This window comes from Callithrix jacchus, chromosome X, assembly GCF_049354715.1.
Source record: "Callithrix jacchus isolate 240 chromosome X, calJac240_pri, whole genome shotgun sequence".
NCBI classification, from domain to species: domain Eukaryota; kingdom Metazoa; phylum Chordata; class Mammalia; order Primates; family Cebidae; genus Callithrix; species Callithrix jacchus.
This window is the reverse complement of record NC_133524.1, coordinates 99,943,696-99,971,031: the sequence shown is the minus strand read 5'-3', so window position 1 is coordinate 99,971,031 and position 27,336 is coordinate 99,943,696. Positions and strand designations below refer to the sequence as shown.

At 43.1% G+C, this 27,336-nt stretch overlaps 2 protein-coding genes across 20 annotated transcripts in view; one reads left to right on the top strand and one right to left on the bottom strand.

Moving 5' to 3' along the window:
• Positions 1-5,412: 5,412 nt before the first annotated feature.
• LOC144581175 (thymosin beta-15A-like) lies at positions 5,413-26,340 on the bottom strand. 3 transcript variants are annotated; one of them, XM_078363872.1, is made up of 6 exons: positions 25,992-26,340; positions 24,337-24,518; positions 22,757-22,939; positions 7,107-7,202; positions 6,763-6,867; positions 5,413-5,857 (listed from the first exon to the last, which is right to left on the bottom strand). In XM_078363872.1, exons 5-6 carry the CDS (start codon positions 6,860-6,862, stop codon positions 5,820-5,822), a joined length of 138 nt encoding a protein of 45 aa, XP_078219998.1. In that variant the 5' UTR covers positions 6,863-6,867; positions 7,107-7,202; positions 22,757-22,939; positions 24,337-24,518; positions 25,992-26,340; the 3' UTR covers positions 5,413-5,819. The 3 variants fall into 3 exon arrangements, with proteins under 3 accessions (XP_078219998.1, XP_078219997.1, XP_078219996.1); XM_078363871.1 differs by lacking the exons at positions 22,757-22,939; positions 24,337-24,518; positions 25,992-26,340 and adding an exon at positions 8,659-8,890; XM_078363870.1 differs by lacking the exons at positions 7,107-7,202; positions 22,757-22,939; positions 24,337-24,518; positions 25,992-26,340 and adding an exon at positions 8,659-8,890.
• RAB9B (RAB9B, member RAS oncogene family) overlaps positions 26,204-27,336 on the top strand; it is an 85,405-nt gene continuing 84,272 nt past the window's right edge. For 16 of the 17 annotated variants that reach the window (XR_013531708.1, XR_013531710.1, XR_013531705.1 and 13 more), the window contains exon 1: positions 26,204-26,483. The gene's annotated coding sequence lies outside the window, so the exon portion shown is untranslated. Of the gene's footprint in view, positions 26,627-27,336 lie in introns of all 17 variants that reach the window. The other variant, XM_078363860.1, reaches the window with a different exon arrangement.

Below are 27,336 nucleotides of genomic sequence, written 5' to 3'. Positions count from 1 at the left end.
GATCCTTCTTGAAAGACTGGCTCTTTTAGATTCACGTTTGTTCACAAGTTAAGGAAAATGATAGTGACCAATTAAGAAAGCTAGGATGAATCTCTCCCTTTTTCTTTTTTCAATTTGATTGTTGTGGGGGTTTTTTTCACTTTCAAGCACATGTATCTGACAAAATTAACCCACTATGGTAATTTGGGTCAATGAAAACACTTACTTCAGTACAAGGCTTTCTCCACACTGTGATTGGTCCTGATTCTTGACCCAATATAATGCTCTTCCTCTTTCATCATAGACTGTCACTCTGGAGTAAGGGGGAAGTGAGTGGGGGCACAAAGAAAAAGCTTTAAAAAGTGACTGTTTACTATTTCTCCTAATCCCAGCCATTTTCCCCAGCATAGTGACCATTTGTCCTGATTTCACCTGTTGTCCCTGAGTAATTCTTAATAGCATTGCTTTCATTCTGAAACATGTCCAAATTTAAGACTCTGTACTTCCCAGGGTAACTAGATCATGCAGGAAGTTGTGAGTGTCGTAGCGCTCAGGTATTTGTTGAATGAACATATAAATGAATAAACCTCTGTTAGATAAGACACTGGCCCCTGACAAACTATGAGATAATTGCTGAATTTGTGTGGCTAGTCCACACAGTCCTTCTGGATCTCTTGGGTACAGTCCCCTTTCCTGTACTGCACTTTAAAAAAAATTCTTTCTCTACAAAGCTGTCTGAGTCTCAGTGGAAAACCCACGAGAATGTTTGATTGTGTTTCCTCCATGGTCTGCTTGTCACATTGACTCCCCCCAGTAACCCTCTATAGTGTAGACATCTCAGCCTCAATTTTTTGCAGACAACACACAGGGTAACTAAGTAATGTGTCCAGTGATAACACAGCTGATAAATGGAAAAGCAAGGATTCAAATCCACACCAGTCTGAGTCCAGAACCCAAGTACTTGAACATTGTCCTCTGCCATCCTCTCTCATGTTGTAGTGGTGGCACCTTCAAGGCGTGGATACCTGGGGTAGACAGTCTGAGGGGATCCTCCCCTTCACAGCAAGGCTTTTCATAGCTTGATCTTTCCCCGAAGGCAATGTGATCAATTCAGAGGTGTAAAGGCAAAAGCATCAAGTTAGCCTTCCTGCAAAGGTATACAAGGAACATGATTTTCTCATGCAAACACGGGAGCTTTTTCAAGCAGCAGTTAGCAAATTCGACGATTCCTGTGCTCAATTCTATGTTGCAATAGCTGTCTGAAGCATATGCAAAGCCATTCCGTGTTGTACAACTGTGTCCAATACAGACGGACTCCAACTCGGGATGGTTCGACTTAAAATTATTTGACTTTATGATAGGCTTAACTGGACTTAATTCCATTGTAAGTTGGGGAGCATATGTTTACCTTGTTGCAAACTGGTGAGAGAAACAGTGGGAAGCAGGAAGTGGCAAAACTTTTCAGGTTAGGGTTCTACAGTCATTACCTGATGATCCACATTTAGCTCTGTGGTGGCCAATTTTATGTCTTGTCTAGTCTTCCCAAGCAGGGGGAGATTTTTTACCCAAATAAGCAAGGACAGAGATTTAGGTAACCTGACTTCATAGATTGCTATAACCCGACTTGGTTGGGTTTGTGGTCAAATTTTATTCTGAATGTTTCTGTGAAGGTGTTTTTGGGTAACATTAACATTTAAATCAAGGGATCTGAGTAAGAGAGACTGCCCTCCATAACGGCCTGAACGGAACAAAAAGACCGACTTCCCCCAAGCAAGAGTAAATTCTGCAGCAGACAGCCTTCACACTTGAACTGCAACATCGTTTGTCCCACGGGTCTTCGACCTCATGGACTTTAGACTTAAAGTGTAACGTCAGCTTGTACCTGAGACTCCAGGCTGCCAGCCCATCCTGCAGACTTAGGACTTGCCGGCCTCCATAATCACATGAATCAGTTTCTTAAAATAAATCTCTCTCGATAGATAGATGGATGAACGTGCTCTTGGTTTTATTTCTCTGGAAATCCCTAATACAAGCTTTCTGCACCAAAACGCTGCTGCAGAGACCGGAGTGGTGTTTACATCTGTAAAATATCCAGTTATATCTCAGACATGTTCATGATACCATTAATCTATACCTTTGCCTTTAATTAGTGGCTACCCAGTAATGTCAGTATTTTTTCCTGGCTCTTTAGTGATGTCTCTTCACCATTTGATATGACTGTGGACAAAAACATATTCAGTTCAATGGCAAAGTCAAGGACTTAAGTACAATTTTGATTACTGAAAATCACAATCCCTTAAACATTGGTAGAGTCCACGTGGCACATATTAAGCGGAAGATTGAATGAACTTACCCCACTTCTGACCTTGCCAGTTTATTTCACTCCCTTTCATTACCACCTATATAGCTGACACTCATATTGGTTAATGTCAATTAAACCAGGGGTTGCTGTAGTAATAAAGAGTCACACGAGTGAACGGTGATTGTGCCAGGCATTGTTCTAAGTGCTTTACAGGGAACACTTCAACTACCTTTCAGAACATCTCTTGAGCAAGTGACACTTGCTCAAGTTCAAATAGGTAGAATATTATCAAGGTAATAATCAAACATATTTCTACACATTTAAGATGCCAAAGCCAAGATATTCTTATTAGGTATGAACATGCATTGATTAAACTCTAAGAATGTTTTTAAAACTCACTGGCCCGTACCGTTTCATGGGAATTTTAAGCCATGATACTGAATGAGACATTTTTATCCTTTGTAAAGATGAATCAGGCATGAAATTTTATTTGGCTGCTTTTCCTCTTTTCACTTTCAGCATGTTTTCTTTCCGACATTTCATCCTTTTCTGTTCTTAGTAATTAAGGTCGTATCTGCCTGTGTACACGGACAGAATAAAGGTGTAAAGCCGTTGACAAGTGATTTTCAAAGGATGTAGATGCATAAAGGAAGACAATCATTTAACTTTAGACTTTTACTTCCCCTATAAATGCAACTGCTACAACAAAGCCCTAGTACTGCCAGTTTTGTAGATAATAGATGAATTCAGGGACCTAAATCTCAATCTTTGCTCATTTGGAAAAAAAAGTCTAACCCTGATTGAAAAGACAAGGAAACTCAGTGACTAGAAGAGCACCCCAACATTAAGTAATTGAGAAGCATGGGGCAAAACTACTGCGGATGAGCAACTGCCGTTTTTCCCATCTCGTTTCTGTAGGAATATCAGTTAGTAATTACATGTCTTTCACCTCCTACCATGCACTTCTCATCTGCTCCAACTCAGTTTAACACTGACAGGGTGCATACCAAGTCTTTAATGAAACGGACAACTACCAGATGCAACCGACTATGAGTTATTGTTCAACCCCAGGTCACCCGACAACCTTCATGCTTTCCTTTGAGCTGCACTAGTTTGCAAATGAAGAAGTTGCTGAATCTATCATAGATGGATACCATCTTTATCAAATGTGCAAATGACAACACAGAAAGGGGAGCAAATGTGTTGGATGACAGGATCATTATCAGGATTCAGAGATCTGATAATGAGCAAATCTGAGCATATCTGCAACCAGGATGGTTTCCCATCTATGAAATTTGGGTCTGAAGGATCTTAGAAGAGTCAGCTGCAGAAGACTTGGAAGTATAGGGGCAGCACACAACAGCTGACTTCAAATTCTAGAGGATGGATTAACTACCCTCTCTAGGTCTCCAGCACACAATCCCAGGACTATTGGATAGAAATTACAGGGAGGCAGGTTTGGGCACAATGTAAGCAGCGTATCACTGCAAGGGGCTGAGCCACTCTGCTGGACAATAGCCTCAGGCAGGAGCTAAGGTATTGGTGACTAACATGGTTACCCTCAAGGCTCAAATCCTCTGGCTACACTAAGCCCTGTGACTGTGTCACCTCATTGGCAGTTGATCCAAGTTGACCCACCTACTGTTTTGCTTTTGAAAACTTTAAGCTATAGCAGAGAAAACAGCTCCCACTTCATGTAACCCAAGTGATTATTTAAGAATGTGAGCCCTTAGAAAGGGGGAGGTAAGATAATACTTGAGGTTGCAAATAGGTATAATCTATCTTTGTAGGAAGATATGTACATTAATAGATCACAATTCTGGATGCCTAATACTTCTATTTGGTGGGATTATAGGTGATTCATTTTTATACACGTGATTAAAGTAGGTTGGGCATGGTGGCTCATGCCTATCATCCCAGCACTTTGGGAGGCTGAGGCAGGCAGATTGCTTCAGCCCAGGAGTTCAAGACCAGCCTGGGCATAGCGAGACCTCACCTCTACTAATAATCAAAAAGATTAGCTGGGTGTGGTGGAAGGTGCCTGTTGTCCCAGGTACTAGGGAGGCTGAGGTGGGAGGATTGCTTGAGCCCAGGAGGTCAAGGCTGCAGTGAGCTGTGATTGCACCACTGCACTCCAACCTGGGCGACAGAGCAAAACCCTGTCCCATAAAAATAAAATAATAATTTTTAAAAAGGGATAAAAGTATTGTTTAAAGGGAGGAATTGAAATGCATGCATTTATACATATTCCTTATTGTATTAGCATAGACTAAGTGACTTAACAGAAATGTACTTGCTCACAATTCTAGATTCTAGAAATCTCAAGTTGACGTCCAGCAAGGTCAGGTTCTGGTGAGGGCTCCCTTCTTGGCACATAGACAGCCACCTTTCTGTGTCCTCACATGTTGGAGACTGGTCTGTCTCTTCTTATAAAGCCACAGTCCTGTTGGATTGAGACCTAACTGTTATCACTTCATAACCTAAATTACTTCTGAAACAACCTATCTCCAGATACAATCACACTAGGGATTAGGGCTTCAAAACATGAATCAGGTGGTCACAGGTGACAAAGTTCAGTTCGTAGCATTTTTGCTCACCGTGAATAGCAGAAACGTTTACTTCATAAAACAGCAAATTCTGTTCAGTAGAAAAACTGTATCAGAAGTTCAGTGTTACAGGTCACTAGAAAATGTGATGTGCTTAATATGGTGCTTGTTAGCAAGTGCCTCCTGTCCCTTTCTCCATCCAACTTCAGTCTTGGATATTAACTCCCATTAAGCTGAAAAAGGTTCCAGAAGGCAAGAGAGCCCCCAGCTTGAACTCCAGCCCTTATTCAGCTTGAACAGATCACATGAGACCCTGTGTCTTCATTTCTTTGTTCTGAGATACGGAGGTTAGTCCACATGACCTTCTCTCCCAAGGTTCTGTAACTCTGTGGTTCCAACTCTAAAGAAAGAGCACCTAGCATCCCCAGGTCAGGACTCACTGGGCCTGGACAGAATTGATTATTTCCCCCCATGAATAATCTGCTAACAATTTTCCTTCAACCATTTTGTTTGGCTGAAAAGGTAGCCTTATGTACTTTTCATTCCTTAGAATACTACCGGGAATGAACTACAAGAGTCACAGGATAATGATCATATTTATTATTTTATTGCTACATCGGAGGTGAAAATAAACTGTAAGATGCTGCCAAAGGATGCAACTTCATGAAGACTATGAAACAACTGAGGCACCCATTGTAGAAGGTTAAAATTGGCTTATCCTGTATGAGGTGGAAGGACTACACATACAACTGTCATCAATGGCAAGATTATTGACGGCATCTGCCATTTGGAATTTACATACCAATGGGAAGTTTAGAAAGGAACTTAAGGAAACATTCACTACCCCAGACCTCTTAGCCAGGAAATATAGGTGAGAAGAAATCAGAAGATGCCTGGAATCTCTACAAACACATAGGTTTACCAAAAAAACAAGCCTAAAACCAAGACCGTCAGGAAATGTTGAAATCTGCTCTTGAGAGGAGATCCCCATTTTATGATGTTCGGACACAGTCTTTCTCCTGCTGGATAGCTAGGGGGGAAAAGAAACAAAAAATTACAAAAGTCTTTTCCTAAGTTCAGCTTCTTCCAAAAGAACTCTTTGTAAGTCATTGAAGGCTGCCATACATGCTTTAAATTTGGAATGCCAAGGCATTAACCACGAAACTCACAGTGTGGTGTGTGCATGCATGTATGTGCACACTAACCACCTGAACTACCAATTAGAAACTACATCAACTGTAAGATTTGTTTTTCCAAATGCTGTTGCCATTTTTTTTTTCAGATTATTCAAGACCGAGGAGTAATCGGAGAACTTTCTTCAGATTTATTTATCGCTATATAGTCGGGAAAGTGTACACTTTCAGATAATTTTAACTAATGTTGCAACTTTCAAACAAAACTGATATAACAAAAGGGGCCTCTCAGCTTTTGTGAATATGCTTAGAGTTTCTCCATCAGGCTGTAACTCCAAAGGGCAGAACCGATCTCTCGAATCTGAGAGATTTGAGTATACCCAGAAGTACATTTGTTATCTCACCTTATCTTGTCATCATATATAGAAGGCCAAAACTACAGATTCTACAGGGTTCTTTAAGGATGATATTATGGACTAAAATTTCTAAATGTAGAAAAATACCAAATACCCCAAAGTGGACAAAATCTAAATGTCTTTTAGTGCTACATCCAATATTGCAAGATTGGTTTTAATGTGGTTTTTAATCATTTTCAAACAAGAAACTAGTTTTTTATTGCCCCATCACTACTAGGCCCATCATGTGCAAACCAGAAGAAAACTATTTGATAGTTTTACCCATTGCATTAAATACCATGGTGCTCTAATTATTGCTTACTTTGTGGCAAAAATTTACTAGAAGATTTACCGAACCTGTTAACTTTCTCCAATGTTTATTTCTACTAGAAACCCCCATGACTTACTTTCCTTTGAGGGAAGAGTATTTTTTTCTTCAGTATTAGTTTTCTTCAGTTTGGACCTGTCAAACTTCTCCACTTCCGACAAGTCTGGTTTATCACTCATCTTGACTAGAAGATAGACCGAAAAGAAAAAAAAAAAAAATTGTTACTTTTATCTTTTTGAGACAGGGTCTCACTCTCTCGCCCCGACTGGCCTGTAGTGGCACAATACCGGCTCGCTGCAACCTCCGCCTCCTGGGTTCAAGCAATTCCTCTGCCTCAGCCTCCCAAGTAGCTGGGATTACAAACAAGCGTGCACCACCATGCCCAGCTAATTTTTGTATTTTTAGTAGAGACAGGGGTCTCACCATGTTGGCCAGGCTGGTCTCAAACTCCTGGCCTGACGTGATCAGCCCGTCTCGGCCTCCCAAAGTGCTGGGATTACAGGAGTGAGCCACTGCGCCCTGCCAGAAAAAAAGATTTTTAAGAAAACTCACCTGGCAGAACTATCTTTGGACTAAGGGGTCACAAGCAAAAATTTTCACGTTTCCTATCAATGTGTATTCTACCTGCTCATTTTCAACAGAACAAACAACAACAGATCTTAGAAAAGACATCTTTTTGTTAGTATAATTTAAACTCCACAGCATTAGCCATTTCTGATAGGCAGTAAATGCCATTGGATCAGAACGCCCCAGAAACCAAGATGCTCTAGAAACGCAGAGCCAATAGGTCTTACTCTTAAAATCACAGCAAGGGTAAAATGGAGGTAATAGAAGCATAAGACCAGACAGGAATAGAAGGGAAAAAAAAGTCTGGCTTTAACCAGGTAATGATTTTGTAACAGGAGATAGCACTATTTGAGCATCTTCGCTTTCTATTACTTTTGGGTTTTGGCATTTTTCTTGGGACATGGAGAGCAGCACACAACAAAGTGGCATAAGTTGTACTAATTTATTTCTATTTTAAATCCCCAAAGAAGACAGTACATTAAGACACTACAACACACGTGTCATAGCTCCTTGTGGCACCGGTTTGTAAACGCTATCAAAAGGGACAGTTAACTAGGATCAGACCCAGGACTACAGCAAAATGGAATAAACCAAACATAAGTGGGTCTTCTTTCACCATCTTTTCTCTGCAGAGAGAGATGCAAGGAGATGAGGCTCAGAGGTGCGTGACTGTGGACCTGACCGAATGCCTGGTGCCCTGTGAGCGTCCGGAGTCTGTCCAGAAGAGACAATAGGATATCCCGGAAATCGCCAGGCAGAGCTCGGGTGCGCGAGCCCGGCCCCACCCTGGGGGAGTAAGACACTTCGTCTAGTGCCCGGGGTAGAATGGAGAGGCCCCCAAGCAGCCAGAAGTGCCGAACGTGCCTCCATTCCGTCGAGGTTACCCTAAGGCCCTACTCTGCCGAGCGATCAGACTCCAAGCTCGGCGCTGGGAAATGGAACTAACAAATAAATAACAGCGGGGCCGGGCGCAGAGGCCAGTCTGTCAGGAGCAGTTGGCATACTTTTTCAAGTAACTATTAGCGTTGTCGGGCGCCCAGCCCAACGGCCATGGGAGGAGAGGGAACGAGGGCCCATTCCTGGCGGCCCCCAAACTCCGCATCCTCTAAGCCTCCGAGCCGCAGCTACCGCGGACGGGCCGCTTTAGGGGTTCGTCCCCCCTCCCCTTCCCGGGGCCTTATTTTCAGGGGCCGGCCCCCCGGGAGGGCTCCGCGTCGCGCGCAGAGGGCGGCGCCGGGGGGAAGACAAAGGCGCGGGCGGACTCGCCGGGCCGGGCGGCGGTGCAGACGCGAAGCGCCAGCCCCAACCCGGCCGCTCTGGCTCCCGAAGGCGCGGCATCCCCACCTCGCGACCCCCACGCCTTCCCGTCCCCATGGTCCTCTGGCTCCGTGAGGCCGCACGTCCTCACCTGAAGGGTTGAAGGCTCGGGAAAGGCCGTCCGCGGGGCTGAGACCGAGGCTGGCTCCAGACTAGGTTAGCGTTCCCGCGCAGAGCCCCGCACTGCTAAGCCGGGTAGCAGCCCCGCCTCAGCCCTCTCTCATTGGCCGAGGGTTTCCGGGCTCATCTCCTTCCGCTCTTCCGCTGGGGCCTCCAGAGCCTGCGCCCACCGTCTCCTCGACCATCAGAAGCTTCGTGACGTCAGAGCAGACCCCGCCCACCCAGGCCCCACCTCCCAGGCCTCTCCCACTTTTAGTCCTGAAGGTCCACATTCCCTTCATCCCAACAGAGGCTTCTGCAGTAAGCAGATGCATCTCGCCCGGTGTGCTTAGAACATCTCGAACACGAAGGTCCAAGCTGAATAACCAGCATTTAGGCTCTCTTGGCTTTTTATAGCCACTGGGGCCTAAGGACACTATGACAACCTAACAGTAGGTTGGGAGTGGGGCTTGGTGTTTTCTGCTCTAATCTTTGGCCAGGTCGTCGAGTAAGGGTTCTCGTGGTGAGGATGGGTGCTTCAGGGCCATTCAACTGGTCATTTCTGTGACATAGTACTCTCCTATGAAATGTAAAAGTCACATTTGTAACTTTCTCGGCCACTGAACATGATAACAGTCAGTTCATAATCACAGAACAACTGAGGGTATTCACCTTTATATCCCCAATCCCTAGGACTCTGGCCCACGTGATACATGGGTTGTGGAGCTGTCTGTCTATACATTGATGTAATAAATCTGTGACAAAGGAATTTTCGGACAGTAGCACCACCCACTGTCTGTTGGAAGAGAAAATTGAGGATCTGGTATTTACTTGAAAGGACTAAGTGTTCAACATCATCTTCTGGATACTCACCCAGAAACTTAGACTGTTAATGTAAGATGGAGGTAGAACTATGTCTTTAGCTTGCATCCCATGTACAGTGACATAGATCTATATAAATCAGAAATGATTCCACAAGGATTTCTCAAGCCTTCCCCACTTCATTCCCCTTTTCTTCGCTCTTGTAGCACTTTCTATTAATTTGAGAATTGTATATGTTTGTTGGAGAAACTTTTAAAACACGAAGGCATACTCATTCAACAAACAATATTCATTGACTACCTACAATGTCCCTGGCATTAAATATAATAAACACCAGTGTTTCAACTACTCAAATTTCAATGTTGTTAACATTTAGGTATATTTACTTTGTCTTTCTTTTAAGGAATGAAAACTTTACAGAAAAAAAAAATTGAGTTTTCCCTGACTTCTACTCCCTTTCCATTCCCCCTCCCACTTCTCCAGGGGTAGTCCTGTCCTGAATGTGACGTGTAGCTTTCAGTGTATTTTTTTAAATTTTAAGTTCAGGGGTACATGTGCAGGTTCGTTACATAGGTAAACAGTGTTATGGGCATTTGTTGTACAGATTATTTCATCACCCAGATAGTCAGCCTAGTACCCATTAGACATTTTTACTGATCCTCTCCATCTTCCCACCCTCCACCCTCTGACAGGTCCCACTGTGTGTTGTTTCCCTCTGTATCCATGTGTTCTCGTAATTTAGCCCCTACTTACAAGTGAGAACATGCGGTATTTAGTTTTCTGTTCCTGCATTAGTTTGCTAAGGATAATGGCTTCCACCTCCATCCATGTCCCTGCAAAGGACATGATCTCTTTCTTTTTTATGTCTGCATAGTATTCCATACTGTATATATACCACATTTTCGTTTATCCAGTCTATCACTGATGGGCATTTAGATTGATTCCATGTCTTTACTATTGTGAATAGTGTTCCAATGAACATACCTGTGCATGTGTCTTTATAACAGAACAATTTCTATTCTATCTGGTATATACCTAGCAATGGGATTGCTGGGTCAAATGGTATTTCTGCCTTTAGGTCTTTGAGGAATTGTCACACTGTCTTTCACAATGGCTGAACCAATTTATACTTCCAGTAACAGTGTACAAGCATACCTTTTTCTCCACAACCTTGACAGCATCTGTTATTTTTTGACTTTTTAATAATAATATGACTTTTGACTTTTTAATAATAGCCATTCTGACTGGTGCGAGATCAAAAGCCTTGTGCTTTTGATTTGCATTTCGCTAATGATCAGTGATGTTGAGCTTTTTTTTATGTGATTGTTGGCCACATGTATGTCTTCTATTGAAAAGTGTGTGTTAGGCCTCAGAAATAAAGACACATATCTACAACCATCTGATCTTTGACAAACCTGACAAAAACAAGCAACGGGGAAAGGATTCCCTGTTTAATAAATGATGTTGGGAAAACTGGCTAGCCATATGCAGAAAGCTGAAACTGGATCCCTTCTTTACACCTTATACAATAATTTACTCCAGATGGATTAAAGATTTAAACATAAGACATAACACCAAAATACCTTGGAATACAACTCACAAGGAACGTAAGGGACCTCTTCAAGGAGAACTACAAACCACTGCTCAACGAAATCAGAGAGGACACAAACAGATGGAGAAACATTCCATGTTCATGGTTAGGAAGAATTAATATCGTGAAAATGGCTATACTGCCCAAAGTAATTTACAGAATCAACGCTATCCCCATCAAGCTACCATTGACTTTCTTCACAGAACTGGAAAAAACCACCATGAACTTCATATGGAACCAAAAGAGAGCCCGCATAGCCAAGTCAATTCTAAGCAAAAAGAACACAGCGGGGGCATCACACTACCGGATTTCAAACTATACTACAAGGCTACAGTAATCAAAACAGCATGGTACTGGTACCAAAACAGAGATATAGACCAATGGAACAAAACAGAGGCACCGGAGGCAACACAACATACCTACAACTATACAATCTTTGATAAACCTGACAAAAACAAGCAAGGGGGAAAGGATTCCCTGTTCAACAAATGGTGTTGGGAAAACTGGCTAGCCACGTGCAGAAAGCAGAAACTGGACCCCTTCCTGACACCTTACACTAAAATTAACTCCAGATGGATTAAAGACTTAAACATAAGACCTGGCACCATAAAAACCCTAGAAGGAAATCTAGGCAAAACTATCCAGGACATAGGAGTAGGCAAGGACTTCATGAACAAAACACCAAAAGCATTGGCAACAAAAGCCAAAATAGACAAATGGGACCTAATCAAACTCCACAGCTTCTGCACGGCAAAAGAAACAGTCACTAGAGTGGATCGGCAACCAACAGAATGGGAAAAAATTTTTGCAGTTTACCCATCTGACAAAGGGCTGATATCCAGAATTTACAAAGAACTCAAATGGATTTACAGGAAAAAAACAAACAAGCCCATTCAAAAGTGGGCAAAGGATATGAACAGATACTTTACGAAAGAAGACATATATGAGGCCAACAATGATATGAAAAAATGCTCATCATCACTGGTCATCAGAGAGATGCAAATCAAAACCACGTTGAGATACCATCTCACGCCAGTTAGAATGGCGGTCATTAATAAATCTGGAGACAACAGATGCTGGAGAGGATGTGGAGAAAAAGGAACACTTTTACACTGTTGGTGGGAGTGTAAATTAGTTCAACCATTGTGGAAGACAGTGTGGCGATTCCTCAAGGCCTTAGAAATAGAAATTCCATTTGACCCAGCAATCCCATTACTGGGTATATATCCAAAAGACTATAAATCGTTCTACTATAAGGACACATGTACACGAATGTTCATTGCAGCACTCTTTACAATAGCAAAGACCTGGAATCAACCCAAATGCCCATTGATAATAGACTGGATTGGAAAAATGTGGCACATATACACCATGGAATATTATGCAGCAATCAGAAATGATGAGTTTGTGTCGTTTGTAGGGACATGGATAAATCTGGAGAACGTCGTCCTCAGCAAACTGACACAAGAACAGAAAATGAAACACCGCGTATTCTCACTCATAGGTGGGTGATGAAAAATGAGAACACATGGACACAGAAAGGGGAGTACTAAACACTGGGGTCTATTGGGGGGAAAAGGGGAGGGCCAGTGGGAGGGGGAGGTGGGGAGGGATAGCCTGGGGAGAAATGCCAAATGTGGGTGAAGGGGAGAAGGAAAGAAAAGCACACTGCCATGTGTGTTCCTACGCAACTGTCTTACATGCTCTACTCATGTACCCCAAAACCTAAAATCCAATAAAAAATTAAAAAAAAAAGACATAACGCCATAAAAACCCTAGAAGAAGCCAGGTGCAATGGCTCACGCTTGTAATCCCAGCACTTTGGGAGGCTGAGGCAGGTGGATCAGGAGGTCAGGAGTTCAAGACCAGCCTGGCCAACGCAGTGAAACCCCAACTTTACTAAAACTACAAAAATTAGCTGGGCGTGGTGGCAGGCACCTGTAATCCTAGCTACTTGGGAGGCTAAGGCAGGAGAATCACTTGAACCTGGGCGATGGAGGTTGCAGTGAGCTGAGATGTCGCCACTGCACTCTACCCTGGGTGACAGAGCCAGACTCCGTCTCAAAACAAAAAAACAAGCAAACAAAAACTCTAGAAGAAAACCTAGGCAATACCATTCAGAACATAGGCATGGGCAAGGACTTCATGACTGAAACACCAAAAGCAATGGCAACAAAAGCCAAAATAGACAAAAGGGATCTAATTAAACTAAAGAGCTTCTGCATAGCGAAAGAAACTATCAGTAGAGTGAACTGGCAACCAAGAGAATGGGAAAAATATTTTGCAATCTACCCATCTGACAGAGGGCTAGTATCCAGAATCAACAAAGAACTAAAACAAATTTACAAGAAAAAAACAACCCAATCGAAAAGTGGGCAGAGGATATAAACAGATGCCTTTCAAAAGAAGACATATATGCAGCCAACAAGCATATGAAAAAAGCTCATCATCACTGGTCATTAAAGAAATGCAAATCAAAACTGTACTGAGATACCATCTCATGCCAGTTAGAATGGAGATCATTAAAAAAATCAGGAGACAACAGATGCTGGAGAGGATATGGAGAAATAGGAATGCTTTTACACTGTTGGTGGGTGTGTACGTTAGTTCAACCATTGTGGAAGACAATGTGGCGATTCCTCAAGGATCTAGAACTAGAAATACCATTTGACCCAGCAATCCCATTACTGGGTATATACCCAAAGGATTATAAATCATTCTATTATAAAGACACACGTACACGTATTTTTATTGAAGCACTGTTCACAATAGCAAAGACTTGGAACCAACCCAAATGCCCATCAGTGATAGAATGGATAAAGAAAACATGGCACATATACAGCATGGAATACTATGCAGCCATAAAAAAGGATGAGTGGGGACATGTCCTTTGCAGTGACATGGATGAATCTGGAAACTATCATTCTCAGCAAAGTGACACAAGACAGAAATCCAAACACTGCATGTTCTCACTCATAAGTGGGTGTTGAACAATGAGAACACATGGACACGGGGAGGGGGACATCACACACTGGGGCCTGTTGGGGGGTGGGGGTTAAGGGGAGGGATAGCAGAGAAGTGGCGGACTAGGGAAATTATAGCATTAGGAGAAATGCGTAATGGAGATGACAGGATGATGGATGCAGCAAACAACGATGACGTGTGTATACCTACGTAACAAACCTGCACGTTCTGCACATGTAACCCAGAACTTAAAGTATAATAATAAAAATAAATAAATACCAAAAAAGAAGGTAGGTAATAGCAAATTACTCCCAGCTAAAGAGCACATTCTAACCTAATGCAAGGAAGCTAAGAACCTTAATAAAATGTTAGAGGAATTGCTGACTAGAATAACCAGTTTAAAGAAGAATATAAATGACCTGATGGGGCTGAAAAACACAGCACAAGAACTTTATGAAGCATACACATATTTTCAATAACTGAATCAATCAAGTGGAAGAAAGGATATCAGGGATTGAAGATAAACTTAATGAAATAAAGTATGAAGACAAGATTAAAGAGAATGAAAAGGAACAAGCAAAGCCTTCAATATGGGACTATGTGAAAAAAAACCAAACCTAAGTTTTATTGGTGTACTTGAAAGTGACAAGGAAAATGGAACCAAGTTGGAAAACACACTTCAGGATATTATCCAGGAGAACATCTCCAACTTAGCAAGAAAGGCCAACATTCAAATTCAGGAAATACAGAGAAGACCACAAAGATACTCCTCGAGAAGAGCAACCCCAAGACACATAATCGTCAGATTCAGCAAGGTTAAAATGAAGGAAAAATGTTAAGGGCAGCCAGAGAGAAAGGTTGGGTTATCAAAAGGGAAGCCCATCAGACTCACAGCAAATCTCTCTGCAGAAACCCTAGAAGCCAGAAGAAAGTGGGGGCCAATATTCAACATTCTTAAAGACAAGAATTTTCAACCCAGAATTTCATATCCAGCCAAACTAAGCTTTATGAGCAAAAGAGAAATAAAATTCTTTACAGACAAGGAACTGTATCACCACCAGGCCTGCCCTACAAGAGCTCCTGAAGGTAGCACTAAACATGGAAAGGAACAAGTACCAGCCACTGCGAAAATATACCAAACTGTAAAGACCATCAACACTATGAAGAAACTGTATCAACTAATGGGCAAAAGAACCAGCTAGCATCAAAATGGCAGGATGAAATTCAAACAAAACAATATTAACCTTAAATGTAAATGGGCTAAATGCCCCAATCAAAAAACACAGATGGGCAAATTGGATAAAAAGCCAAGACTCATCAGTCTTGCCGATTCACTCTAGAGACTGCTTCTTTTGCCATGCAGAAGCTGTCGAGTTTCATTAGGTCCCATTTGTTTATTTTGGCTTTTGTTGCCAATGCTTTTGGTGTTTTGTTCATGAAGTCCTTGCCTACTCCTATGTCCTGGACGGTTTTGCCTAGATTTTCATCTAGGGTTTTTACGGTGCCAGGTCTTATGTTTAAGTCTTTAATCCATCTGGAGTTAATTTTAGTGTAAGGTGTCAGGAAGGGGTCCAGTTTCTGCTTTCTGCACATGGCTAGCCAGTTTTCCCAACACCATTTAATAAAAAGGTAATCCTTTCCCCATTGCTTGTTTTTGTCAGGTTTATCCAAGATTGTATGGTTGTAGATATGTTGTGTTGCCTCCAGTGCCTCTGTTTTGTTCCATTGGTCTATATCTCTGTTTTGGTACCAGTACCATGCTGTTTTGATTACTGTAGCCTTGTAGTATAGTTTGAAATCCGGTAGTGTGATGCCCCCGCTGTGTTCTTTTTGCTTAGAATTGACTTGGCTATGCGGGCTCTCTTTTGGTTCCATATGAAGTTCATGGTGGTTTTTTCCAGTTCTGTGAAGAAAGTCAATGGTAGCTTGATGGGGATAGCGTTGATTCTGTAAATTACTTTGGGCAGTATAGCCATTTTCACGATATTAATTCTTCCTAACCATGAGCATGGAATGTTTCTCCATCTGTTTGTTTCCTCTCTTATTTCATTGAGCAGTGGTTTGTAGTTTTCCTTGAAGAGGTCCCTTACGTTCCTGGTGAGTAGTATTCCAAGGTATTTTATTCTTTTTGTAGCAATTGTGAATGGCAGTTCGTTCTTGATTTGGCTTTCTTTAAGTCTGTTATTGGTGTAGACGAATGCTTGTGATTTTTGCACATTGATTTTATATCCTGAGACTTTGCTGAAGTTGCTTATCAGTTTCAGGAGTTTTTGGGCTGAGGCGATGGGGTCTTCTTGGTATACTATCATGTCGTCTGCAAATAGAGACAATTGGGCTTCCACCTTTCCTATTTGAATACCCTTTATTTCTTTTTCCTGCCTGATTGCTCTGGCTAGAACTTCCAGTACTATATTGAATAGGAGTGGTGAGAGAGGGCATCCTTGTCTAGTGCCGGATTTCAAAGGGAATGCTTCCAGTTTTTGCCCATTCAGTATGATATTGGCTGTTGGTTTGTCATAAATAGCTTTTATTACTTTGAGATACGTTCCGTCGATACCGAGTTTATTGAGGGTTTTTAGCATAAAGGGCTGTTGTATTTTGTCAAATGCCTTCTCTGCGTCAATTGAGATAATCATGTGGTTTTTGTTTTTGGTTCTGTTTATGTGGTGAATTACGTTTATAGATTTGCATATGTTGAACCAGCCTTGCATCCCTGGGATGAATCCTACTTGATCATGATGGATAAGTTTTTTGATTTGCTGTTGCAATCGGCTTGCCAATATTTTATTGAAGATTTTTGCACCTATGTTCATCATGGATATTGGCCTGAAGTTTTCTTTTCTTGTTGAGTCTCTGCCAGGTTTTGATATCAGGATGATGTTGGTCTCATAAAATGATTTAGGAAGGATTCTCTCTTTTTGGATCATTTGGAATAGTTTCAGAAGAAATGGTATTAGCTCCTCTTTGTGTGTCTGGTAGAATTCGGCTGTGAACCCGTCTGGACCTGGGCTTTTTTTGTGTGGTAGGCTCTTAATTGCTGCCTCGACTTCTGACCTTGTTATTGGTCTATTCATAGTTTCAGCTTCCTCCTGGTTTAGGCTTGAAAGGACACAGGAGCTCAGGAATTTATCCATTTCTTCCAGGTTTACTAGTTTATGTGCATAGAGTTGTTTGTAATATTCTCTGATGATGGTTTGAATTTCTGTGGAGTCTGTGGTGATTTCCCCTTTATCATTTTTTATTGCATATATTTGGTTGTTCTCTCTTTTATTTTTAATCAATCTGGCTCGTGGTCTGTCTATTTTGTTGATCTTTTCAAAAAACCAGCTCTTGGATTTATTGATTTTTTGAAGGGTTTTTCAGGTCTCAATCTCCTTCAGTTCAGCTCTGTTCTTAGTTATTTCTTGTCTTCTGCTGGGTTTGGAGTTTTTTTGATCTTGCTCCTCTAGCTCTTTCAATTTTGACGATAGGGTGTCAATTTTGGATCTCTCCATTCTTTTCATATGGGCACTTATTGCTATATATTTTCCTCTAGAGACTGCTTTAAATGTGTCCCAGAGATTCTGGCATGTGTGTCTTCGTTCTCATTGGTTTCGAAGAACTTCTTTATTTCTGCCTTCATTTCGTTGTTTCTTCAGTCAACAGTCAAGAGCCAGTTGTTCAGTTTCCATGAAGCTGTGCGGTTCTGAGTTGGTCTCTGAATTCTGAGTTCTAACTTGATTGCACTATGGTCTGAGAGGCTGTTTGTTATGATTTCAGTTGTTTTGCACTTGTTGAGCAGTGCTTTCCTTCCAATTATGTGGTCAATATTAGAGTAGGTGTGATGTGGTCCTGAGAAAAATGTATATTCTGTGGATATGGGGTGGAGAATTTAGTAAATGTCTATCAGGTTTGCTTGTTCCAGGTCTGAGTTCAAGCACTGGATATCCTCGTTAATTTTCTGTCTGGTTGATCTGTCTAATATTGACATTGGAGTGTTAAAGTCTCCCACTATTATTGTGTGGGAGTCTAAGTCTCTTCGTAAGTCATTAAGAACTTGCCTTATGTATCTGGGTGCTCCTGTATTGGGTCCATATATGTTTAGGATCATTAGCTTTTCTTGTTGTATCGATCCTTTTACCATTATGGAATGTCCTTCTTTGTCTCTTTTGATCTTTGTTGCTTTAAAGTCTATTTTACCAGAGATGAGAATTGCAACTCCTCCTTTTTTTTGCTCTCCATTTTCTTGGTAAATCTTCCTCCATCCCTTTATTTTGAGCCTTTGTGTATCCTTACATGTCAGATGGGTTTCCTGGATACAGCACACTGATGGGTTTTGGCTTTTTATCCAATTTGCCAGTCTGTCTCTTTTGATTGGTGCATTTAGTCCATTTACATTTAGGGTTAATATTGTTATGTGTGAATTTGATACTGCCATTTTGATGCTAGCTGGCTGTTTTGCCCGTTAGTTGATGTAGATTCTTCATTATGTTGATGTTCTTTAGCATTTAGTGTGATTTTGGAATGGCTGGTACTGGTTGTTCCTTTCTATGTGTAGTGCCTCTTTTAGGAGCTCTTGTAAAGCAGGCCTGGTGGTGACAAAATCTCTGAGTACTTGCTTGTTTGCAAAGGATTTTATTTTTCCTTCACTTCTGAAGCTCAGTTTGGCTGGATATGAAATTCTGGGTTGAAAGTTCTTTTCTTTAAGGATGTTGAATATTGGCCCCCACTCTCTTCTGGCTTGTAGAGTTTCTGCCAAGAGATCTGCTGTGAGTCTGATGGGCTTCCCTTTGTGGGTGACCCGCCCTTTCTCTCTGGCTGCCCTTAGTATTTTCTCCTTTATTTCAACCCTGGTGAATCTGATGATTATGTGCCTTGGGGTTGCTCTTCTTGTGGAATATCTTTGTGGTGTTCTCTGTATTTCCTGCATTTGAGTGTTGGCCTGCCTTGCTAGGTGGGGGAAATTTTCCTGGATAATATCCTGAAGAGTATTTTCCAGATTGGATTCATTCTCTTGGTCACATTCTGGTACACCTATCAAACGTAGGTTAGGTCTCTTCACATAGTCCCACATTTCTTGGAGACTTTGTTTATTCCTTTTTGCCCTTTTTTTTCTAATATTGGTTTCTCGTTTTATTTCATTGAGTTGATCTTAGACTTCTGATATTCTTTCTTCTGCTTGGTCAGTTCGGCTGTTGAAACTTGTGCATGCTTCGTGAAGTTCTTGTATTGTGTTTTTCAGCTCCTTCAATTCATTCCTATTTCTCTCTAAGTTATCCATTCTTGTTATCATTTCCTCAAATCTTTTTTCAAGTCTTTTTTCAAGGTTCTTAGTTTCTTTGCATTGATTTAAAACATGTTCTTTTAGCTCACAAAAGTTTCTCATTATCCACCTTCTGAAGTCTAATTCCGTCATTTCATCACAGTCATTCTCCGTCCAGCTTTGTTCCCTTGCTGGTGAGGAGTTTTGGTCCTTTGTAGGAGGCGACGTGTTCTGGTTTCAGGTGTTTTCCTCTTTTTTGCGCTGGTTTCTTCCCATCTTTGTGGATTTATCCACCTGTTATCTGAGTAGTTGCTGACTTTTCAATTGGGTCTCTGAGTGGACGCCCAGATTGTTGATGATGAAGTATTTCTGTTACTTGGTTCCCCTTCTACCAGTCTAGCCCCTCCACTGTATGACTGCTGAGGTCCACTCCAGGCCCTGCTTGTCTGGGGTGCACCTATAGCAGCTACGGAACAGTGAGGGATGCTACCAGTTTCTTTTTCTGCTATCTTTGTCCCAGAATAATGGCTGCCAAATGTCAGTCTTCTGGATATAGAGGGGTCAGGGAGCTGCTTGAGGAGACAGTCTATACTTTATAGGAGCCCAAGTGCTGAGCTGTGAGCTCTGTTGTTAATTCAGGGATGTTAGGCTGCTACGTTTAATTCTGCTGCAGCAGAACTCATTTAAAAAACCCTTTTTTTCTCAGATAATCTGTCTCTGGGGGTTGGGGCTTTATGAGTGTTCGTTGTGCTGTCTTGCCCAGCTAGGAGGCAGTCTAGTCACTCTTTGCCTGCCAAGGCTCCGTCCTGCTGGTGTGAGGTCCACCCTGTTGCTGCAGGCTCTGCCCTGCTGCTGTGGTCTCTGCCCTGCTGCCACGGGCTATGCCCTGTGGCGGAGTCTCTCTGTTGTGGAGGGTTGCCTTGGCAACGGCAGGCTGCGTCAGCAATGGGAGTGTAACCTCAGTAGGGGTGGATTGCCTCGGTAATGGCGGACACCCCTCCCCCACCGAGCTGCACCATCCTGGGTTCAGCTGTGCCCGCAGTGAAACTCTCCACCCGGAGCATTTGGAATCGCCGTTTTGTTTGTCCCACTGCGCTGGCCTGAACACCATTTCCCTGAAATCTCCTGGCCTGGCTCACTGTCCAAGTCCTGTTTAATCAGATGGATATGCCAATCTGCCCTCTCAAGTCTCAGATTGCCGGTTCAACAGGGCACCCGGACCCATGCGCTTTGTGCGGAGCACTGTGGAGCGCCGCTGCGCTGTAGCGCTGGCCGCCAGCTGCACCAGCCACCAGCTGCCCCAGCCTAAACCACTGCGCTGGTGTCCCACGTCTCTTTTATACCTGGGATTTTCCCCGTTCTGTGGGCAACAAAGATCCGTCTGGAAATGCGGCCCTGACTCACCCTCCGCGCGTTCACCAAGAGCTTCAATCCTGGGTTGTTCTCACTGTGCCATCTTGAGTCGGTCCTCTTCTTTTGACTTTTTATACCAAGTAGCTTTAGTGCTTATAATTGTATACTTTAACAATTAGTAATAATTGTATATTTTATGTCTTTAAACAGATTTAGGTATTTATTGCCTCCTTATTTTATTGATCTCAACTCCCAAAAGTCTTTTTTAACATAAGAAAATATATCCACATTAACATCATCAAACTAAATATTGACATTTACAATTACTTGAAAACTACTATACCCTTAAATTTTGTTCAGAAGTTTTAAGTGGAAAAATTTGACAGGTCTGTATAATTTTGCAATATTGCCTAGGATTTTATATAAACCAATTTGTTAAACTCAATTATTTAGATTATAACATGCTTAGTTGTAACTCCATGTTTATATTATAATTAATTGCATAGCTTCAAGTTTCAACAAACATAATGTAAATTTAAAGTTTTTATAAAGGCAAATATAGTAAATTTAAGCAATTATTACCAATTTAGCTTTAAAATACACTCTGAGGGGAAAATACACAAACTTTGTCCTTTGCTCTCACCTCACAACAATCAACACAGAAGATTTCCATTTCCAAATGTGTGGGGTCTTCCCACACACTAGATGAGCAATCAGTTCTGCAGCAAACACCAGCTGGGTGTTCTTCAATTCAATTCTGACACAATCTACCTGGAGATACTGACATATCCCACAAGCTGAGGACTAGGTCTCACAAGACTGTTCCCAGACCCTTCAGACACCAGTAGCAAATCCAGGTCTCCAGAACTTCTGACCAATGGGCTTCAAGTTTGGGTTCACATGACCCCCTCTTTGGGTTTGAATAATTTGCCAGAAAGGCTTACAGAACTCAGGGAAATGCCTAAGATTTAGCAGTTTCTTATAAAGGTATATCAAAGAATACAGATGAAGAGATGCTTAGGGTAAGGTACTGGGGAAGGGGCTCAGAGCTTCTATACCTTCCCAGGGGCACCACCCTCCAGGAGCCTCTACATATTCAGCTATCTGTAAGGTATCCAAACCCAGTCCCCTGAGTTTTCTATGGAAGCTTCATTACATAGGCATGATTGATTAAGTCATTGGCCACTGGTGATCAACTTAACCAGCCACCCCTTTTACCTTCCTGGGGGTCGGGAATAAGGCTGTTATGTCCCAACCCTCTAATGATGCCTTGGTCTGGTGACCAGTTCCCAGCCTGAAGCAACCATGGGCTGCCAGCCATCAATCAATCATCAGCATACAAAAAGATATCACTTTGGAAATTCAAAGGATTTTAGGAGTTGTATGCCAGGAAACAGGATCAAAGAGCAAGGATATATTTCCTCTTTTTATTTTATTTTATTTAGTTTTTATTTTTTCTATAATTTTGGGATTTTTTTTTTTGTTTTTTATTTTACTTTAAGTTCTGGGGTATATGTGCAGGTCTTGCAGGATTGTTACATAGGTATACACATGCCATGGTGGTTTGCTGCCTCCATTTCCCCGTCACCTACATTAGGTTATCCCTGCCCTAATGTTATCCCTGCCCAACCTGCCCACCCCCTGCTATCCTTCCCCTAGCCCCCCACCCCCCACAGTATCAAATATACCATGTAAGTTTTCATTTTATAATATTCTGTAGTAACTATGCCATTGTCATAGAGATAAAACAGTCTTTTTAAAAAGAATTTTAATCTACAAACATTGAATCTAGGAATATTGAAATTTGATGTATGCAATTCTCAGATAGTTCAAGGAAAATATCCTGTGTATGCATAGACAGACGGCACACTTGAATAATAAAACAAATGAAGAGAAACGTTAATAATAGGTGAATTTGGGTAAAGGGCACATGGGTGTTCTTTAAGTTTTATTTATGTTTGCAACATTTTTATATGCTTGAAATTATTTCTAAATAAGAAGTTAAAATGAAGAAAGGGACATGGATGGACACAGTGACATAAATGGAAATCAACCACGTACTTGGGAGATAAATGCATCTTTTTTCTTTTAATATGCAGATCCTGTGTTCGTACTTACTTGACTCCACAAGTCGAGTACTGTCCCAACACATCCAGATCTGCAGATATGGAAATTCATCTTCAGCTCTCCTGGACAGTCATTTTCTGCCAACCTTGGTGGCAAATGCTCTCTGACATCATACCTCCAACAACTGTGTCTTTAATTTCTGTGGCATCCAGTGAGTAGTTCTCACTGCTAAATCTACAACCAGATAAAACAAATAAAGGACAAATTTGGTTCAGTAAGGAGATGCAAGTGGAGGGCATTATTAAAATATCGGTAGGGGAAAACTATAACACATGTCATCTTGGAAATCCTTAAAAATCCCAGGTGAAGTTTCTCCACCTCTCTGATCCTCAGTATCCTTATATGCAAAATGATTGTCATGAAGGATAACATGAGAAAAAGTACAGAAAGTGCTTGGCACCTGGTATATAAGTTGCTCCATAAGTTATATTAGTGATTTTTTTAATGAGATAATTGGAATAAAGGCAAGATAGCAACTAAATCGTTGTAAATGCTGCAATTGGTCTAATAAGCTGGGTCATTTGCAGAATGCATTATAGACTGCTTGTTTGGAAGGCAGCAAAGAAGAGTTTTCTTGGGCTTTGGAGTTTGACATCCCTGGGCTGAAGTCCCAATGCCCCCACTTACAAGTTGTGAAGCCTTACACAAGTTACTTAACGTTCCTGAAATTCAGTCTCCCTCTCTGCAAAATGGGATAGACTGTCTGTCTCAACAGGGTTGCTGAGAAGCTTAAATGAGGTAACAGATAGAAAGTTCCTGGCACAAAGGGGTCAGGCAGTCAAAGGCAGCTATTATTGTTTCAACTGAAAGCTTTATCTCCAAACCTTCAAGCTTTTAAGGGTTTATTTGTTGAAATTAGAAAATGTGGTCTCACTAAAGCCATCAGTTGGATCACACTCATACACATGAGGCCAGAGATGGGATGCCTTGTATCCAGCTGGAGCCATGCTGCAAATACTAGCCCCATCCCTGCACAGAGTCCCTCGCTTTGTTCCAGTAGCCCAGCCCTGGTACCTTTACACAATCCATTTCCTGTCATTACTTTTGCCAGAGCTCTGAGATCTGTTCTTGGTCTTATGTGATTCTACGCCTACCAAGTCCAGCAGCAAGTACCTAATTTGGTGATGAAGCCAATTTAAACACTGAACAGGAGTCTTCTAGGAGATGAGAGTCAAATGTCATGGGACAGGGGAGCAGAAGCAAACGTCTGAAGGAAACCTAAGAGATACTGCCAGCATCACCCCTGAGTGTGCGAGGTGAGCAACCTGCCTTCTCCATACATCCACACTTTCCACCCTCCACCACCAGTACCCCACTGTTCCATTCACAGGCCATGATCCTGAGATGGAAGGTGATTCATCTCCAAATTTGTATTTTTACTCCAAGGAACTCTAGGTCTTGGTGATGTAAATAAGAGGGCGGAAAAGAGAAGGTGAAGTACCTTGGCAGGCCGAAGAAGAAGCTAACAGCAGCCGAAGGTATCAGAGTGTTTACTTGTTTCTAAGCATCAGAAGTCAAGAACAAGCCCCACAAGAGCCTCCTAGACACACTGTACATAAAGAAAGTAATACCTGCTTTCTAAGCCAGAGAAAAATGGAGCAGTTTTCCAGCCACTGCCTTCATGGTCATTCACTTTGGACAGCCCTGCATGCCGTTTCCATGGAGTTGCTCCCTCTCTGGGGCCAGTGATGCCAAATCCAGCAAAGGAGAAGTCCTCTGAAGAGCTCACAGAAGGGCAACCTAGCAACCTGTCCTTGAGCCAGGAAATGAAAGAGCTATATCAGTGACAGACAGCTGTGGTTTGGGGGTTAGGTTAAATGGGGTTTTATTTCTCACACTTCTTCAAGCATGACTTCAAGAAGGAAGACGTTATGACAAGCCCATTTGAAAATCTACAGAACTGTGGACTCAGAAAAATGTACGGAGGCCAGATTCTTTGCATACAACTCTAGGAAGGACCTCGGGTAGGAACCTGTGCTCTGGAGTTACATGTCATGACAGACATGCCACGGACAAATACACCAACAGCAGGCCCATTTACTTATAACCTTCAACATCACAGGTGGTGTTTAGAACAGTGGTTCACGAATCTCCCTACACCTCAGAATCAACTACAGAACTAGTTAAAACTACAAATCACACTCTTCACCCCTAGTCCTAGTATATCAAAATCCCCCAGGAGGAAGACCCCGGAATCTGCATTTGTTACAAGCGCTCCAAAATGACTCTGAGGCAGCCCACCTTGCACTCATACTTTAATTAATAGCATGAGTTCTGGATTCAGAGACTAGGTCCAAATTTTGGCTTCACCTTGTAACTTCAGACAAATCATTTTACCTCTCTGAGCCTTGCCTCCGTTGGGTTTGCAAAGGGCTACAGAAATCATGTTGCTTTTATCAAACAGGCAGCTTGTTGTGTTTAAAACAAAAAAAAAGTATTAACAAAAAAACTAAAAGAAAGAAAGTGCCAAGAAGAGTTTCCACTTCCGTGCAACGGGCACCATAAATGCTGCCTCCATTTGCCCTCAGCCCTCTCCCCACTACCTCCTCCCCTTCTCCCTCACCACTATCGTCACATTGAGACTGCTATTGAGATGGTTTGAGACTACCTGTGCAAAAATGCTCTCCAGGCAGCGCTGCAGGGCAAACAATTAGCATCTAGAGAGCAACACGGGGGTGCTGAGTTGGATGCTTAACTCAGGGCAAGATACAGGGCAAGACTCATAACCTCTCTCTCTCTTTGGCTCAGTTTCTTCATCTGTGAAATGGAAATAACAGTCCTTGCTCACTAATTCTATGCAATCCCAAGTTGGTCCTCCCAACCTGGCTTTGGTTTTTCCCCACTAACCCTTAATCTGACAGAATAGAGGAGTGTTGGCAAGGGGCAGTCTTTGAAGTCAGACATGTTGACTTGGGTGTGAGCTCTTAGCTCTGCACTTCCTAACTGTGCTGCGTAGGTGCTTCAGTCCTTTCCTGTTAAATGGGCACATTGCTACCCTTTCACACGGCTGCTGAGAAGAAGATGTCCTTGCAGGCGCATCTGCACACAGAAAGCACACAGGAAACGCTATTTCCCCACTTCCCGCTATACAAAGGTGAGGAACTCTCATTGTTCACTTGGTTTCTGTCCCACCTCGTGTTTAAGGCATCCGGTCTCAAAGCCCGGATGAGCGCCAAGGTGGAAGGGGATGGGGAGAAGGGAAACGACGGGGTAGCAGCAAACTCACGGGTGAAAGGGAAATGGGCCCGGTCCGTGAGTCCGACCTGCACTTGACGCTGCGCCGGCTCCCGCGCCTATCTGCAGCAGCCCCCGCCTGCGGGCTCCCAGCTCCCTACTCTAGCCAGCAGCAGCTTCGGGCCGGAGGCTGCGGGAGGAGGCCTTTCCCTTTGCCCCACTGATTGGCCGCGCCGCCCGGCTCGTCACGCTCTCACGCTCTTTGTTTCAATGGGCAGAGACTGAAAGCAACCGCGGCTGCCCGGAGGGCCGAACTGGAGGGTGGGCGCAGCCGTGGCTGCCTTGGGAACCGCGCTGCCTCGACTCAGCTACCCCTCGCTGGGCGGTCCTGCGAAGCACTCGCTGGGTCGGGCAGACCCGGGTCGTTTAGCGGCCGAGGAGGCGCCAGCGATCCTCTGCCCCTGCAGAGCTACGGGAACCGGAAGGCGTTGAAACAGAGCTGTCGACGCGGGAGCACAACAGGCTGCCCACCAGGGAAGCGCAGGTAAAGAAAGAGCGCGCGATTGCCCTGCGCGGAGAGGGGTCGGGGAAGCGCCGCCCCTGTTTGGAGGATCGGTAACTTCGAGGCAGGGGATGGAGCACTCCCATGGCCTGGTTGCGCTGAGGAAGGAGTTGTGGTTCACCTGGGTAGGATTTAGGATTTGCCTGGATTGAGGTGGGCGGCGGTGTTGTTGGGGGTGGAGGGGCTGGTGTTTGGGGAGGTGGCAAGGGGCGGGTGGGGATGATTGGAAGCTGTCTTGAACCCCTTGTGCATCTCCTCATCTCTCCCTGGGAAGGAATATGGGGGGTGGGAGATTGTCCAATTTCTAGTCTCTCTCCCTGTCAGATCATCAAAGCCGAATCTGAGCTTGAATTCTGTGCGGCTGATTGCACAGAGCCGGTAGGCGGACGGTTTCTCCGAGGAAATGTAAGGGGGTGGGGGGCGGGGCAGGAGGCACTTTGGCTTCTGTTCAGAAGATGGGAGAGGGAATTTTCCACCTGGTGAAAGTAGAGGCGGTGGAGGGGAGGTATCAGGTTTTCTGATGAGGCTGCTTCCAATGCTTCCTTTTCTTCTTTTGTGGCCCAGTCTTGAGGCCCTGAGGACTGGGATCTGTGACCCCCAGTGAACAAAAGTCGGCCGTACCCCAGAGGCTAATTTTCTCGTGGCAGGCACCTGTTGAGAGGCTGCAAGTAAAATAAAGGCGAACGCTAGTTTCCGAGCTCACGTAAGAATCTGAGAAATAACAGGGGAAACGTTGACAAGGGGGTGTGATTGAGACCTGAGGCCATAAGATTAATAGGTTATTATTACCTCGTTGGGGGAGGTAATAAAGGGGAGGGGCAGGTGGTTTTGGCGT

What these genes read in the sequence shown, in the direction of transcription:
- LOC144581175 (XM_078363872.1), bottom strand. Translation starts at nt 6,862, where the DNA reads ATGAGTGATAAACCAGACTTGTCGGAAGTGGAGAAGTTTGACAGGTCC. An exon ending in TACTCTTCCCTCAAAGGAAA is followed by an intron (nt 5,858 to 6,762) that starts GTAAGTCATGGG and finishes TTTCCCCCCTAG; the next exon opens with CTATCCAGCAGGAGAAAGAC.